The 18243-nt window shown below is 25.2% G+C and overlaps 1 protein-coding gene across 1 annotated transcript; it reads right to left on the minus strand.

The window, feature by feature from the left end:
* Window positions 1-1730: 1730 nt before the first annotated feature.
* LOC145835756 (methionine aminopeptidase 1D, mitochondrial-like) lies at window positions 1731-13329 on the minus strand. Its single transcript, XM_082943467.1, has 3 exons — window positions 13167-13329; window positions 8023-8169; window positions 1731-2447 (listed from the first exon to the last, which is right to left on the minus strand). Exons 1-3 carry the CDS (start codon window positions 13284-13286, stop codon window positions 1806-1808), a joined length of 909 nt encoding a protein of 302 aa, XP_082799593.1. The 5' UTR covers window positions 13287-13329; the 3' UTR covers window positions 1731-1805.
* Between the last annotated feature and the right edge of the window lie 4914 nt (window positions 13330-18243).

Here is an 18243-nt window from a genome sequence, read left to right on the forward strand (position 1 = left end):
CCTAATTTTATTGAGATAATATACTTTTAATTAAATACTTCTTTAATTTAGCTTAGATAAACAAAATCTCCTGTTTTAGCAAAAGTTGTCAGTGTTGTTACATTTATTTTGCTAATTGTAGTATAACTTTAATATAGCTGTTACTATAAGGAATACATTATAAAATTAGCTATACCATTTACTTACAACTCAGTTAACAATACTTTATTTTGTAAATAAATCAAATCAATAATAAAATATTTCCATCAGTACGTTTTTGTTGGCACTTTAACTACCGCATTGAAACTACGTTAATAAAAACATATCGTTTCCTTTGAATTGAACTATGCTAAATTCTTCATACTGTTGAAGATACTTACTGTAAGTACCTTAACTTACCATACTGTAAAATTCTTTGGCTGTCGAAATAAAAACTTAAAATTATAAAAATGTATCTATATAAAACAAAATGATTAGACTTTAAGTTATCGAAATAGTTGTCCTAGATATGCTTCTAGCATAAAAAAATTTTTGATATATTATTACAACGGTATATTAAAGCAACTAAAGATTACTTATAAATTAGGCATTGACTAAATTTTAAACCCGTAAAAAAACTTTTGTTTGTATGAATATACCGCCTTTTAAAGTTTTTTAGTTTATTTTATTCAAAAAGTTAAAATAACTGTGCTTAAATTAAATATGAAAAAAAAAAAAACATTTTTTAATTTACATAATATATTATTTGTAAAATAGCATACTACTTTTTAATTTTAAGGTGCAGAGACGTCGTTGCAAAAATATACTTATACCGTATTTATCTACTACTAAATCTAGTTACTCTTTAATTAAAGCAGACTACCATTGATTGTTTTGTTTGTTACTGTTTCTATAAAACAAATCAATTGAAAAATTGTTTAGGCGAATAGTGTTCATTTTAAAAGAGTCAAACATTTATTTAAATTAAAAGAAAGCTTCAGTACTTGTTTAAAATCTAAATGGATGCTTAATATTTTAAATAAATAATAAACCAATTTTTCTTACATGCTTATAAACTAGCATGAAAATTGTATACTATTAATGTTTTGAATGTAAACAAAACTCAAAGAGTTCATATATAGTTCTTAAGAATATGTTCAAACATTTTTTTATTTTTTCTATAATGTAATTATGATAAGTATTAACACAGATAATAATATTCAAGCCGAACTAAATTCAAAATGCATATATGAGTGTAAAGTACTACTAATTTTAAAACTCGAAATCAGGAAAACAAACGATTAAAATCTAAATCAGGAATATGAAACTACAGTTAAAAACAACAATATATAAAGTCTCAAAATGCATATGTAATATTTAAAAGTACCAAATCAGAGTGCATATAAAAATAATAGAAAGGTACTTTTAGAATATATAAAGCTTAGAAACAGTGAAATAATAATGATTATTGTATAAAGCTAATAACGACAGGTAAAGTATAAAAACAGTTGCATAAAAATCAATAAAATATTGAAGATAGTTGTTTTTGCATTCACAAAATATGTGATTAAGTATATTTAAGTATATAAGCATTTAAAAGAATAAAGAGTTTGTTGTTTAAGAAAAAGTAAAAAACTATAAAAAAAAATTGAACTCACACTTTTTACTGAGATTATTTAAATGGATATTTGAAAAACTTCCAATTGAAAATAACCATTAAGTATATTAAGTATATAAAGCATATAAAAGAATCGAAAATAGGTTGTAAAAGAAAAAGTAAAAAATTTTAAAAAAATTGAATTTACAGTTTTTACTAAGATTATTCAAATATATATTTGAAAAACTTTTCAAGTAAGTACCAGGCAGGAGTCTCTGGTCACCACAAGGGTGTGTTCTGCTTGCGAGGACCGCAGACCGTCCACCGAAACTTCCGTCCAACCGTCGCCCGTCGTCCTCGACTCGCATCCGCCCTCCATCACTATCGGCTCCACCGTCATCACCATCCCATCCAGCATGCGCTCTTCTGATTGGTTAACATAGTGCCTCACCTGCGGCAGGCAGTGGAAGTGGCGACCGATGCCATGACCCACAAACTTCTTGGAAACGGTGAATCCCCTTTTGTGAGCCAATCCCTGCACTCTGTTTCCGATCTCGCTCAGCAGCTGTCCGTGCCCGCAGCATTCAATTGCCGCTTGGAGGCAGTCTCGAGCTGTACTGATCAATAAATTGCCGACGGGGTCCACGTTGCCGACGGGGAAGGTGTCCGAGGTGTCGCCGTGGTAGCCGCGGTGGAAGACGCTGACGTCAACGTTTATTACGTCACCGTCGCGCAGCTCCGTGTCGTCGGGGATTCCGTGGCAACAGACGTGGTTGACGGAGGTGCAGCAAGATTTGGGGAATCCCCGATATCCGAGCGGCGATGGGAAAGCCCCTAGTTTGATGGTTTCGTCATGTACGATTGAGTTTATCTCGTTTGTGGTGAATCCCGGCTGTAAAACGTGTTTAAATATTATTACATAAAAAATATTTAAATTTAAACCATAAAAAATTACTAAAATAAAAAATATTTAAGTACAGTTTTAAACACTGAAACAAATTACTATGTAGACGTCCTAGCATATATTTTTTTCACTGTATTTTTGTAGAACTTTTAGAATCGAAAAGCTTAAATATGTTGTCTGTCTCAAGTAGATATTGAAAAAAAAATCAATTTTTTACGAAGTTATTAAAACTTAACATGTTGTCTGCTAAATTATTTCTAACAAAACAAAAACAGTTACAATACTAACAGAAAAATTGTTAAAAAGTTAATGCAATGATACAACTTTACTTTTGTAAATACAAATCTTCAGCTCATCGCAAGATATTTGTTAAAAAAAGAACTATATTGTACAAATAATAAAACTTCTGTTCGTAGTTAGTTTATAGTTATATATAACACAATTTAAGCAAATAAATTCACTAACATATTAGTAAGCAAAAAAATAATGAATTACAAATAAACAAAACAAAAAATATTACATACATAATCTATATACATTTTATCTTTATTTATATTCCAATCTAAAGAAATGTTTAGTTTTTTTAATTGATAATATGTAATTGTGTGACCTGGTGAAATACGGGTTTAAAAAGGGACTTTGAAAACTTTATGAGTTTAAAGTTACTACAAGGAATCCCAGTGGTCGACTTTTACAAAAAATAAAACTAAATAATAAATATCAATAATTGAGATTGAGTACAAACAAATTCAGTCAAGTCAAACAAACTTGAAAAAAAAAGTTACAATAACTGTTTAACTGCAAGTAATTATACTCTTTATAAGCATAATTCGTCATTCAAATTATAAATATAACATATTTAACATATAATAAAGTTAAAAATAATAGCTAGTGATTTTTTCAGCAAGTAAACTGTTACAGCTAACAATACATTTGTACAAAAACTTAAAAAGAAAGTAGAAGTTTTAGGTAAACTTTATGGTACTTGATCACTTAAAAAACAGCAAAAACTATTATATACAATAAGAACATTATATTCTATATTATTTTAAATTTAGAACAATTTATTTAACAATAACAAATATTGACAAAACAAACTGCTTTTACTACAAGTAATCACTAATCACATCCAAGTACTATAAACATATAAACGTCATAGTGGTGGTGCAGAGCAATTTCAACTATTAATATTAATTTAGTTGATTTAATGATCAGTTTTAAATAATTATTTGCAAGTAATAAAGATAATCGAACATCTTAGTACAAGAGGCAATTTAAGTTCCACTAAACTATGATACACCGGACACGTCCTAAAACTTATCTGAGGTCTTGGGTAATTCGGTTTAGTCTTTTTGTTTTTGGTTACTTTTTTTTACATGCAATTACCTTAAACTGCTATATAATGATGCAGCAAATTAATAAGTAAAAAAAAAACTAACAACAATATTTGGTTGTGAAAAAATTACTTCTATGCACAATAAGTTTTGTTTTTTAATTGAATTTTGATAACAAGATCATGTTTATAACTACCTGTTCTTATCAATTATGATAACTTTTAATTAAGGGCATAGGGGGGGGTAAACACCCTTTTTTGGTTTTTGATCTTATTTTATATAGTTTTTACTAAGCTGAAAAATGCTTTTTACAGATTTAAAAATTTCAAAATAGTTTTTGAGATATAGCCGGTCAAAGTCAGAGCCAACAATAGGTTCCTTATGGAAGGCGCAAACTAAAACAGCAAAAATAGACTATTTCACTAAAAATCTATCTTCTCCTAGGTATTTTGAGATAACTACCTCAAACTTTAAGGAAATGTATCTTGATATATTTAGAAAATTCTGTCGGAAGGAATTAAAAAAAAAATAAAAAATAAAAATTTTATATAAAAAATAAACAAAAAAAACAGTTTTTTTTTTTTTTTTGTTATAAAATTTTAATTTTATAATTTTTTTAAATTCTGTTCCGACAGAATTTTTTAAATACTGCAAGGAGCATTTCCTGAAAATTTGAGGTAGTTATCTCAAAAAACCTAGGAGGAGATAGATTTTTAGTAATTTCAACTTATTTGCTGTTTTAGTTTGCGCCTCATATAAGGATCCAGTTGTTGCCTCCAACTTTGAACGGCTATATCTCAAAAATTATTTTGAATTTTTTAAATCTGTAAAAAGCATTTTTCAGCTTAGTAAAAACTATATAAAATAAGATCGAAAACCAAAAAAGGGTGTTTACCCCCCCTATGCCCTTATTAAAAAGTTTTAACTACAAATTTTATTGATTTTTTTGAGTTTTAGTTTTAATAAAATTAATATTTCAAAAAAATATTTATAAAACGATGTTTCGCCCTGTACGACTGTTCAGTTATAATAAATTCTTATCAAAATAGAAAATTTAAATTTTATTACATGTGAAATACAGGTATTAAATTAGCATTTTAATGTCCTCAAGTTTAAAGATAAAGTTATCATAACTTTACTTTCTTTTATTTAACCATAATACTTTAGTATGATGTTCTTTAAGGGTAGGTTACATTTTCAGTATCTTTGCCAGTTTAATCATGAAAAGGTTAAAGAACATATTTCTTTAACTTTAATTTTTATATTTTGGTTTGCACAAGTAGTTTTAAGCTAAAAGAACGTTGAGGCTAGATTTATTTGCTTGGCTGACTGAATAAGGCAAGTGAGCTTTTCATTTCTTGCTTTAAATATGTTTACCATCAATGTTAAATTAAAACATATTCTAGATTAGTGGCTTGAAAAAATAAATTATTTTGTGTTGTAATAGTTACAAAATATAAATGTTGTGTATGTAAGTTTAAGATAAAATTCAAGTTTTAACTAATTACCAAAGACTAATCTAGCATAATTTTATAAGCCAACATTACAAATAATTAGGAAGTTATTAAAATGACTTTTGAATGTTTAAAACTTTTGTACATTGAACTGATTAATATTTTGCAAAAGTTGCTATGGAACTCTGTATGGTTTAAAGACAAAGGAACTAAGGTATTATTTCTAACAAAAAATTTGGAAGATAGAATTAAGAAGTTGATTTTTACAATGTTAATATTTTCTTCTACATCGTTTGTATAGCAACTATTTCATTCAACTGACTATTTTAAGGAAAACTAAAATTTTTATGGTGATTTAAATTAATTTATAGTTTATAATTCTAGCTTTTAAGTAAGGGCTAATGTTAGTTTTTGAAAATAAAAATGTTGTAGTCCCATATGACATTAAGGGCATAGGGGAGGGGGGTGATTTAACAAATTCAAAATAATTTTTGAGATATAGCCGGTTAAAGTCGGAGGCAACAATAGGATCCTTATGGGAGGCGCAAACTAAAATGGCAAAAATAGACTATTTCATATTTTATTCTGTTCTGACAGAATTTTCTAAATATATCAAGGAACATTTCCTGAAAATTTGAGGTAGTTATCTCAAAAAACCTAGGAGAAGATAGATTTTTAGTGAAATAGTCTATTTTTTCCTTTTTAGTTTGCGCCTCCCATAAGGAACCTATTGTTACCTCCGACTTTGACCGGCTATATCTCAAGAATTATTTTAAATATTTTTAAATCTGTAGAAATCATTTTGTAGCTTAGTTAAAACTATATAAAATAAGATCAAAACCAAAAAAGGGTATTTACCCCCCCCCCCCTATGCGCTTAAGCTTTATTATTTTAATCATTAGTACAGTTTTTCAACAAAGTAACAGATGAACTAAATACTAAAAAAAAATTGAGCATAAATAACTGAAACTAAACATTAAAGTAATGTAAATTTTAAGCAATAAACAACTTAAGCAGTATTTATAATACTTCTAACATAAATAATTTCTCTTATCTTAACTATTTAAGCAGGGAAAGGGAAAAATATGCACGAAGACATTTGTACGAAGGGTCAAATTTGCACGAAGAGACAATTTTGCACGAAGGGATATTTCCACGAAGGGGTATTCTTACACAAAAACATTTTTGCAACAAGAAACTTTGGCATAAAGGGTATTTATGTACAAGGGGTTACTTTTGCACGGAGGGTCCTTTTTGCAATAGAATAAAAAACTTTAAATAAAAAAATTTATACATAAAAAGGAAAAAAAAACCATACAACAAATTAATTAAAAATTAAAAATATGAAAAATAAGTAACCAATCGAGGGTAAGAGTTAAGAGTAACAGTGATAGTAAAAATAGAAAAAGATAAAACAAAACAAAAAAAAAATTATTCAAAAAAACAAAAATAAATTCTTAAAAACAAATAAAATCAAAAAAAAGTTTCCGACCGAGGGTAAGGGGTAAAACTTAGAGAACAACTAATAAATAACTAATAAAAATTTTGAATAAAAAATAACAAGAATAAAAAATAATACAATATAAAACAAAGAGATAGAAAACAAAAAAGAAGTAAAAATAGTTACCGACCGTGGATAACGGTTAGGGGTAACAGTGATAACAAAAATAAAACAAATCGAAAAAAAATTCAACCTGTGCAAAAGTGTCTTTGTGTATATTTGACACCTACCCATTGAAGCAATAGCCTAATCTCAGTTTTGTTAGATTAACATAAGATATTTACAAAATTTAAAAAAAAAATGTTTTTTTTTTCAAGCTATTATGTTTTATATTATATTTTTTAAATTTCAAACACCTCAGTATAAGAATAAATAGATTACAACTTTAGGAAGATTACCCTTAAAAAATAGTTTTTCACACCTAAAAAAATCTTAAAAGATGTAATTTTCAACTTATAAGGAAAATAGTTATGGAATAACTACTAACATAAATTTGTAAGAAAACTTTTTGATAAGTGACAAAGAAGTCAGTTGGAAATATTTTTATTAGAAATTAATTCATCGATTTTTCTTATAGCTTATATATACCTTTTCAAATTGTATTTTTAATTATGGTCAGAACTACATGTATAGCAATATAAAGTCCTAGGTCAAAAAAACAGAATCTTCCCTAAATATTTAAAATAAAAGTCAAAATACTGTTGAAATATTTTTAAATATAAACTGGTAACATAATTTTAGTAGACTAGTAAATAGGTTAAATTTTAAAAATCAGAATACTATTTTTAATAAGAAGTACTGTTTTATTTTAAAAAATTATTTTGTAAAAAAATTAAGATAATGCATTGAAAATTTTAGCAGAACTTATTACTAACACAGGATTGTATGCTAAATTGTTACAAATAGTGATACACGAACACATGCAATCTAATAATAGGTTTTAGTATAAGTAAAAATACATGTTATTATAAATACAGTCTAAATTTTGTATTAAAAGCTTATTTGTTAAAGAAATTAATAATCGTTCCAAAACTAATGTTTAAATATACTATTAAACAATTTAATTTAGAAATGAATTGTAAAACAAAATTAAATAAAAAATTCGTATATTGATGAATACACATAGACAATATTTATCAATTGTCTAAATTTTAAGTTCTAACATAAACTTTTTTGATTTAACAAACTAGCTTTTACATCAAAAAATAAAGTAATTTCATTAGCGTATTTAGACAACATTCATCATAAAAGGTTAATAAAACTAGTACACCAACTTTGATTGAGCCTCTAGCAACTTGAAGTACATGCTTAGCTATTTTACATGCCTCAGTTAGTTTTTGCAGCTCAGAATCATTTTCAATGTATTGGTATCCTTTGAAATTGAACAAGCCAAATGCAGAGTAGTCTGGCCTGACAATGTTCTGTTATTAACACAATCCGTATACAAAAGATATAAGTCTTATATAGAAACCTTTTTTTATTATTCATTTAATTTCAATTACATTAAAACTACATTTACGCTTTTCTTTTTAATAATGTAAACTAAGCTATATTTAAAACTAAGGTGATTCTCATTAAAATTTATTTATATTGTTATATGTAACTATTCGAAGTATAAATTTAAGTGTTTCTTAACAAAGGAACCTGGTGAAACAAGTTCACTGGAATACAATAAAAACAAATTATACAGTAATCTTCTGTGTGTTCACTTCAACTGGGTTCTGTAATAAAATAAATACTGTAATGAAAGAATAGAAGCTCAAGTAGGTGTATACAATTTTTTATTAAAATAAAAATAAGTTATACAGACTTTTAGAGTTTAATAGTTAAGGGCATAGGGGGGATAAAACACTTTTTTTGAAATTTTATTTGATATAGTTTTTACTCAGCTACATGATGCTTTTTACAGGTTATAAAAATTCAAAATAATTTTTGAGATATAGCCGGTCAAAGGCAATGATAGTTTCCTTATGGGAGGCGCAAACTGAAACAATCTATCTTCTCCGACGTTTTTGAAATAACTACCTCTTGTTGAAAAGAATTTTTTTTTAAATAAAAAAATAAAATTTTTGTGTAAAAAATAAACAAAAAAAAGTTTTTTTTTTCAAATTTTGTTCCAACAGAATTTTTCAAATATTGCAGAAAACTTTTACTGAAAATTTAAGGTAGTTATCTTAAAAATTGTAGGAGAATATAGATTTTTAATTATTTCTAGTAATTTGACGTTTTAGTTTGCGCCTCCCATAAGGATCCTATTGTTGCCTCAGACTTTGACAGGCTATATCTGAAAATTTACATTGAATTTTTAAAATCTGTAAAAAACCTCTTGTAGCTTAGTAAAAACTATATAAAATTATACCAAATTTTAAAAAAGTGTTTTACCCCCCCCCCCTATGCCCTTAATAATAGGTAAAATACTTAATGTTAAATCCGACTGTTATAAAACTATATGATATTTGTAATTATTAAGTCTAAATTAAGTAAAGTAAACTAAAATACACAACATAATCATTAACCATGGTAAATAAATTTGAATCAGTTATTCTTTCCATTCAAGTAAGTGGTTTATATTACATTTTGCTGTTTTGTTGTGTGTTTTAGTTTACTTTACTTAATTTAGACTTAATAATTACTAATATTATAGAGTTTTATAACAGTCGGATTTAACATCAAGTATTTTACCTATTATAACTTATTAACCTCTAAAAACCTTTAGGAACTATTTTTAATTTAATGAAAACATATACACAACTACTTCAGCTTATATTCTTTCATTACAGTATTTATTTTTTACAGAACCCAGTTGAAGTGTGTTAATCCGTTAACACCTAGAAACATAATCTGGTCCAATAAAGGAAGATTACTGTATAATTTGTTTTTATTGTTATATGAATGCATTTATAAATTATACAGCTTTTGTATATAGAATTTTTAAATAAATAATTTTATACCATTGTTTTTGTAAAATAGTGTGTAAATTGGATTAAAGCAAACAATACAAAATAAAAAAAAATTCTAAAATGTACTAGCTAAAGTGTACTTTTTAATAAGTCACACAAGCTTACACTCGTAAAATATTAATTTTAAATATTAGATAAAGATTAAAGTTTTTTGTGGTCAAAAAATGTAAAATGTAGTAAGTGATTAGTTTTTGAACTAAATAGTACTATTTATGTGTAATGTATCTACATGTATTTGGAATTTTTATTGGGTTTAATTATAATTCAGTTTAATCTTTCATACTTAATTTTTTTAATTTTTAAATTTGTTTGTGGAACACTGGAGTTACTATCAGTGTTATTGAAAAACACTTGATACAATTTACAACTGCACTTTAAAAAACACATTTAAATTTTCATTTAAATTCAGTTTTGCTTTTTTATATTTTCCAAATTAATTTTTCTTAACTAAATGATAACAGATATAACCAAAATAAAAAACAAAACAAAGATACTACTAATACTTGTATCACTATGTTACTTTAGTAAAGGGGTCAGCAGCCTTTTATAAGTAATACGCCAGTTATACTATAAATAGTTGCAAGCAAGCCGCACTGTATAGGATTGTGCTGGCTATAACTATTAAAAGTATTTTTTGTAATTTTAAAAAATTATATAGAACTACAAACCAAAAATGTTTATAAATTAATAGTTATAAAACAATATTAACTATTAATTTTAAATAAAGAACTTAAAATAAGTTTTTGCAACAAGGTTTCCACTCTGTGAGTTAATAAGATCTATAAGTGTTAAAAAATCTGTTCTGAGTGACTTTAAACTGTCCTATGTCAATCTGAATTTAATTCAAATAATTTAAATAAATTGAAAACTTTTCAAAACCAATAAAAATCAAGTTCTTAAACAAAATTAGATATAAAAGTACAAAATATTGAATCTAAATTAAATAAATCTCATTTAAAATCTAGAAAACAACTGGCTTAAGATTATTATAAGTTTAAAAAATATCCTGTGATTTTCATATGGCAACCTTGTTACTACAAAAAAAGAATATTTTTTAACTGACAGTATATTGCGGCCCCAAGATTTATGCTTTGTAGACTGCATTGGGCCGTTGATGACTATTGGCTGACCTCTGCTTAAAAGTTCTAAAAATACATTTTTTGTACAATTCTACTTTTACAGCTACAAAAAAATGTATGTAACACAAGTTGGGAATTTAAAGGTTGTGGACCAAACTTTGTAAATAAAAAAATTATTGGCCACATATGTAAAGTTTCAGCTTTTACTCTCAGAAAATATCTAGAATAAGTTTTAAATTTCCTGTAAACTTTACCTAATATTTATTTATTTGGCTTTTTGTTTATGCTCTTCACTTCAAACATTAGAACATCTAAGTAACTTTGAAAAAATTCTTTTTTATGTAAAATTGCATGCTTGTTTTCCAACTATACCTATTAGAGGCTAAATGTAGCCTGCATATACATAAGACTTTTTGTGTAAATGGTCAAACATAAACAAATATTCACTCTTTTACAAAGGGTCATTTTGCAAAATAGTAAAAAAAAAAAAAAAAAAAATTATAATAACAACAAGAATGAGAAAAAAAAACTTTGTCCAAGGGTAACATTGATTGAAAAAACGATAACATGATAAAAAAATATAATATAAACAAAAATAATACTAAAAAACAAATATATATACAGATCAAGGGTAAGAGTTAGGAGTAACAGTGGTAGTAAAAAAGGAAAGTTTATTAAAACCAAGAAACAATAAAAAAAAATATAAAAAATTTTTTTTAAAAAGTTTAGACCAAGGGTAAGTGGTAAAAGTGATAGCAAATTTTCAAGTTTTTAAACTGTGCAGAAGAATATTTGTGCACAAGTAACACCATGAAAAAGTGTCTTTGAGCAAAAGTGACCCTTCCTGGAAAAGTGTCTTTGTGAAAAAGTGACCCTTCATTCATATTTGACACCTACCTGTGTAGGCTGAAGTTTGCTTACCCCTGGTGTATAATTTAAAACTAATTTTAACAAGATACACTTTAAAAACAAGTGTTTTCAAATTTGGCAATAGAGGCTTCTTACTTAAAATCTACTGCTACAGAGTTGTTTTAATTTAAAATTACAATATTATACCAATAAACAGTATAGTTTACAACTTCAAAATTTAAAAGACATATAACAGTTATTAGAAAAACTTGAAGCAAGATTCCTGAACTGCATTATAAATGATTTATAAGTTAACTAAAATATATAAATAATTCTTATTCTAAATGTATTCTTTGTCTTGTAAAAAGCTGTATCTGCTTGTCGTCTAAAAGTATAACATATTAAAAGTTTTAACTAAGTTTTACTAATGTATTTCATCTTCATTTTATGAATCTAAGGGTCGGAGGCAACATTAGGTTCCTTATGGGAGGCACAAACTAAAACTGCATATAACTAGAAATCACAAAAAATATATCTCCTCCTACGTTTTTTAAGATAACTACCTCAATTTTTCAGTAAATAATCCTTGCAATATTTAGAAAAATGTTTTTAACAAATTAAAAAAAAAATCATAGTGAGAGAATTTTCTAAATATTGCAAGAAACATTTCCTGAGAGTTTGAGGTAGTTCTCTCAAAAAACGTAGAGAACATAGATTTTTAGTCAAATAGTTTATTTTTGTTGTTTTAGTTTGCACCTCTTATAAAGAACCTACTGTTGCCTCCGACTTTGACCGGCTATATCTCAAAATGATTTGGAATTTTTTAAATCTGTAAAAAGCATCCTGTAGCTTAGTAAAAACTATATAAAATAAAATTGTGAAAAAAGGTGTTTTACCCCCCTATGCCCTTAAAGTCAAATTTTTATCAATTGAAAAAAAAACAAGATGTGGTCATTTTTGCAAAAAGTTTCCAATACAAATGCACAGATATTAATTTTTCACTGCTAGTTTACTAGGAACTTTAAAATTAGCTTGTATTAAAAGAATATATCTTATTATACCAATTTAAAACTGAAGAACTAGCTTTATAAGCAATAAACAACAATTACTTAATTTCTTTAGGAAAAATATAGCTCTAAGAAAAATTTTAAGAATTTTACAATAGGCTTGTTTATTATCTAGGTATAATCACAGTCATAAAACTTGAGAAAGATTGTGTAAAAACTGTAAAAAAAGATAGATTTTTAACAAAGTAGTTTTTTTTTTGCTTTTTTAGCTTGGCTTTTAAAAATTATTGTTAATAAAATTAAAAAAGCCAAATTATAAGTTTGTTAAAAAAGAAAAAATATAAACTAAACTACACTTTTGATTACAGGTACTTTTCAGAACTAATCATAATGCCAAAAGTATCAGAATTAAATTTTAGTACTAACAAAAAACCAAATTTAGAATATTTTATTAACACTTTATAAAATATGCTGTTTTAGTGTCTAGAAAACAATTTTTTTTTTAATTATTCAAGTATGTAACCTTTGGTATGTTCTTGTAGAGTTTGTTGTTTGAAAACCTTCTGCTAAAATGTAAACTACTCAATAACATGTTCTTATTTGGAGCTTGAAACTTCACAGACAGCACAGAAACTGTGCACATCAATTATTCTCTCATATTAGTTCATTAAATTAATTTCAACTGATATTCTGAAAAATAAATGTTCCAGAGAAATTGAATCAAATGTTAAATCTTAACTTTCTAAATTAAATTATCTTATCAAGTATTAAAAACTCAAAATTTTAAGAAATGCAAGAATAATTTTCTAAATAGCTAGAATGTATAAGTTAACAACTTGTATAAATAATCTTTTTGTCAAAAATGTAAAAAACATTTTAACATTAAACAAATTTTTTTAGCTAAAAAGATTCTTAAAACTATTGATTGACCATAACAAATTTTCTTTACACATGCTTATTTATATATCTAAAATGCAAGCTCTTAAAATATTTAAATTACAAAAAGAAAGCCGTTTGTAAAACAAAAATCCAGTAAAGATTTTACAAAATAAAATTCTTGAAACACCCTGATTTTAACACATTTTTTATCTGGAAATATTTTTAACAATTTTTTTTATAGTTTAAAAAAAAAATTAAAATAATTATTGTTAAGTCACAAATTAATTAAAATAAAACTCTTAACATGTATGAGCTTAAGAGTTAGGTGTGCAGGAATTTTTTGTCAATTATCTACTCAGCACAGATTTTAAAGAGTTGCAAGATTATCTACTGTGCATAGAGGATCACTGACTCAAGCTACTGTTTATCTCTTCTGTGAGTTACTTTTTTTAGCCATTTATTAGTTGATTATTTGTGTTTTTTTCATCATATATTTTTTTACGACTTCTGTAGATGAAAACTGCTTTAAAAAAAATCTTAACAAAGTTTTGTATCAGGGTTGCTATAAGATTTTTGGAAATTTCTTCAAGGTTTTTGAAAGTACATGTTTTTGGGTCTATTTTTAGTTTAGAATGAAGCTTAGGTAAAATACTGTGTTAAATAGTTTAACAACCTTAAAAAGATACGTTAAAGCTACTTTAACTGTTTTTTTAGTAAAATAATTTTTGATGATGACAAAAAATTTTTGTCTACATTATAGATTTTTTGTGTCAAATTGAAATTTCACTAAAATTGTATAAACTATTTAAATTTCCAGGTTTTTTACTGATTTTTGTTTAAAATTTCAGGTTTTTTCATTCTTTTTAAATTAAAAAATTCCAGGTTTTTTTTTGTTTTTATTCTAAAATGTCAATTTCCAGGTTTTCCAAGGATTCCAGGTTTAGTGGCCACCCTGTTTGTATATTCCTAAGTTAGGCTCAAAAAATTTCCTAGCTGGCAGGTCATTTTACAAGAAAAGTTTTTTTATTTATCAAAATATAAACCTTGTGTCAAAGGGTTTTGAAAAGTTATGAAACAGACTTTTATTCTTTTATAGCACAATTTTATTGAATCAATCATTTAAAATAATTACTATGTATTTTAATTTTTTTTTTTCTGAAATATTGTTATAAAAAAACTCAATTTAAGTTATTTCGGGAAAGCTGTTTTCAGCTTAAAATATGTATTTGTTTGGTAGCTTGTAAGACCAGAAAATTTTCAAAGAACAACTACTATTAAACTATATAATTACATTTGAAAATTATATGTTATAAACGCTAAGAAATTAAATATTTTTAAGTTTAAGTCATTAAGTATTTAAAAAAAAACTTTTTCTAACTTAACTTTATTCCTTTTCTAATACTAATAAATAGTTCTATTCTATATATTTTAAATTAAACCAAAACAATATTTGATTGAAATTCTAATTTAGTGTTACATTTACAAACAACATAAAAAGTTTTAAGTTCAACAACATCAAATATAGTACTTTTTAATCTTTGACTCCTTGACATGCTATAAAATAAAGAGAAAATTTATTAAGATTATATTATGAGATACTTAGTACTATATTAAATTACTATAAGTTATTTTTGTATATGATCTCCTGAAAGTTGGTTAAGTTTAAAACTCCAACTGCTTTGCTTATTAATTTATTAGCTTAGCATTATTTTTTTAAATAAACAACATCATAAATAACTCTTACTAAAAATTGATACAAGCACTTCAGAAAAAATCAATTGAAAAGCAGTGTACTTGATGATTTTTAAAATAATGTCAAAGCCTTCTTTGGCATTTTTGTAAAACTGCAATTATCCATAGAACTTAAGAGGGAACACTGCAAATAGGTTTTCCTTAATAAATGCTAAAACAAAGAGAACAAAATGAATATTTCAGCAAAAATATAACTCCTTCTACCTACAATTTTTGAACAATGGTTTTTAAACTTTCATATTATAATCTTCATCAAAAGATGAAAAAAAATCAAATGACTATTATGCTTTTTCTTTAAAAATAAACAAAATATTGATATTTTTTCAACTGCTAGATAATTTTGAACGTCACTATACATAAAATTTTTACTTTTTAGTCTTATAATTCCAACGTACATTTCCTAATTACTTGAGGTTAAGTACATTCAGTTGGTTTCAGTTGAAAAAAAGTTTTAAACAATTCAGTTAAAATCAGTATTTTTACTTTAAACTTAAATTACTACAATATTTATTTTTACAGTTTATTACTATCAAAACAATGTTTCACTCCTATAGGAGATCCTCAGTTGTTGTAAACAGGTCTTATTCAAATAGAATGAATGCATTTATAATTATAACTCTATAATTTTGATATTAAAATTTTATAATAAACCTTGTTAATTTCTTAGCCAAATCCAGAATACAGATACAGAGCAATTTATCTTTTTTTTTTTCACCAGCCTCAGACTTATGTCAGTATTGTTTTAACTTTAGTATAATATAAACAATACTAAATGCAAACTAAATGTTTTTTAAAAGGATATTCACAATCTAATAATATACTTTGAAAATGTTATATTCTTGGACCTTTTTTTTAATACAGAAACTTTTAATTACTTGATCTGTGATAAACTGACATTATGACAAAATTTTCAAAAAACTGTTTTATCTTGAAAGGTGAAAACCCTGAATATGTTGTATAAGATTTTCTTGACTATATTTGCACTAACTTTGCCACAAAAAAAGTTTCTTTTTCAGAAGTGCACTCTAGCTGTTCTCTAATAAAAACAATTTAGAAGAAAGAATGATGTATATAGGTTAAAAAGTAAAACTTAAAAATACCAACCACTTACAACTTCAATTACATTTTAGTACTTTTATTTTTGTTTTACTTCAACAATTTTTAAGCTAAGTTGTAAGTTTTGCAATATAACATGTTAAGTTGCATCATTTTTTTTATAAGTTTTGCATGGCATTTTTATCTTTAGAATATGAAAACTTATACAAGATTTAGTAAAGTTTGGAATTAACCTAACGTAAGAATACACTTGATTGAATAAGGTTTTATTTTCTATTTACGTGCAGCTTTACTTTAACTGTTTAAAGTTCACTAACTTAATATTCGATAGTTTTTTAACATTATTTTATTTTTTTTGCAAATCATCATTAGGGTTATTTATTTATTTGTACGCAACAAAACTACAATCTTATGAACAATTTTAATGCATGTTATAAATCTACTTTGAAGTACATTTTAATTTTTGTAGAGTTCATTGACAAAAAAAAAAGGCGCTCAATAAATTCGGACCTTGGACCAAATGCACGTAGAACCTTTCTTTTATTGAGTCGCACACCATGGATACGTTTTATCGCCTTGTCCAGAACATAACTTCATTTGTTATATTTGAATCAGTAGTTTCATCGAGCTTTAACAAAAACAATAGTAGGTTATTAAAATAATGAAACAATGTCATGCAGTCATTTTAGGTTTTATAAAACTTTATGTGTATTTTTGAATATTATTCTTAAAAACAAAAACTTTAACAGTTAAATTTACAAATTTTAACAAGAAAAGCAACAAAATTTGTTAAGATTTAGTTTTCTAACAGTTTTTTAACAAAAGAACTTAGTAAATTATATCAAAGATTTGTTAAAGAAACTTTAGTGTTATATTCGAGTCAAATACACTTGCAACTTACATGTTTTGAGTTAAATGACTGCTATAATAAAAGAAAATAGCATTAAACACTTTAAAATGGATCGACTGACTTTTGAAAACTTTTTAATATCTCTTTACAGACTAGTTTAGTAAAAATAGTTATTCAACCTGTATAAAGATTTTTTGAACAGCTGTTATTTAAACAAAATCAATAATAAACAAAATAAAACTTTTTTAAGTCAGAAGTATGATAAAATTTACAAAAATGAAGTACGAGTATTTTTAATTATCAAATAAAAAGCCCAATTGTGAGTTATTTACAAAACATACTTTAAATGTTTTCTGAACGCTTTTAAATAAATAAAAAACTTTAAATTAACCACAGTAAACAAATTTTCATCACGTTTAAATCATAACTTTTGTTGCTACAAACTTAACAAATAAAAATTAGATACAAATAAGCAATTATTTTGTTCATTAGAATATTGTCTTAACAGATTTTGATTCGAATTAAACATATAAACAAACATAAAAACTTATAAAAATAGTTATTATTTCTGAAATCGCTTTTCCATAAAAAAAAAACAAACAAATATATTGCAGCTTAAGGTAATTTTGAATAATCGTTTAACGTTCTAACATATTTATTTTTGTTTATTTTTAAGATAAAGTAAAATTAAAAATAAAGTGCAGAAAAAAATTCAACTAATGTTAAAACTGAATGTTTTTTATACTATAAAGTAAAAATATTAGTTCATACGAAACAAAAATTAGATTTCTAAAACAATAAAGGTAGATTAAAGAAAAAAACATTTTGATACAAATTTTATACTACCTAATTTAATTTAATTTTTAATTTAAACTAATTGTAAATTAGAATTCAGAATAGTTTTGTAATTTAATTTAAAAGCGTAGCTAAAATTTTTACCCGCATAAAAATCAAAATTTTGATTTTAAAAAGAATTTCTAAAGTTAAAAACACGAAGCTGTAGCAAAATAGTTGTTTTCTTTTTTTAAATTTATCTTCAATTAGATAAACAGTGTATTTGGTC

This window comes from Thalia democratica, chromosome 5, assembly GCF_965202585.1.
Source record: "Thalia democratica chromosome 5, ktThaDemo2.hap1.1, whole genome shotgun sequence".
Classification (NCBI taxonomy): Eukaryota; Metazoa; Chordata; class Thaliacea; order Salpida; family Salpidae; genus Thalia; species Thalia democratica.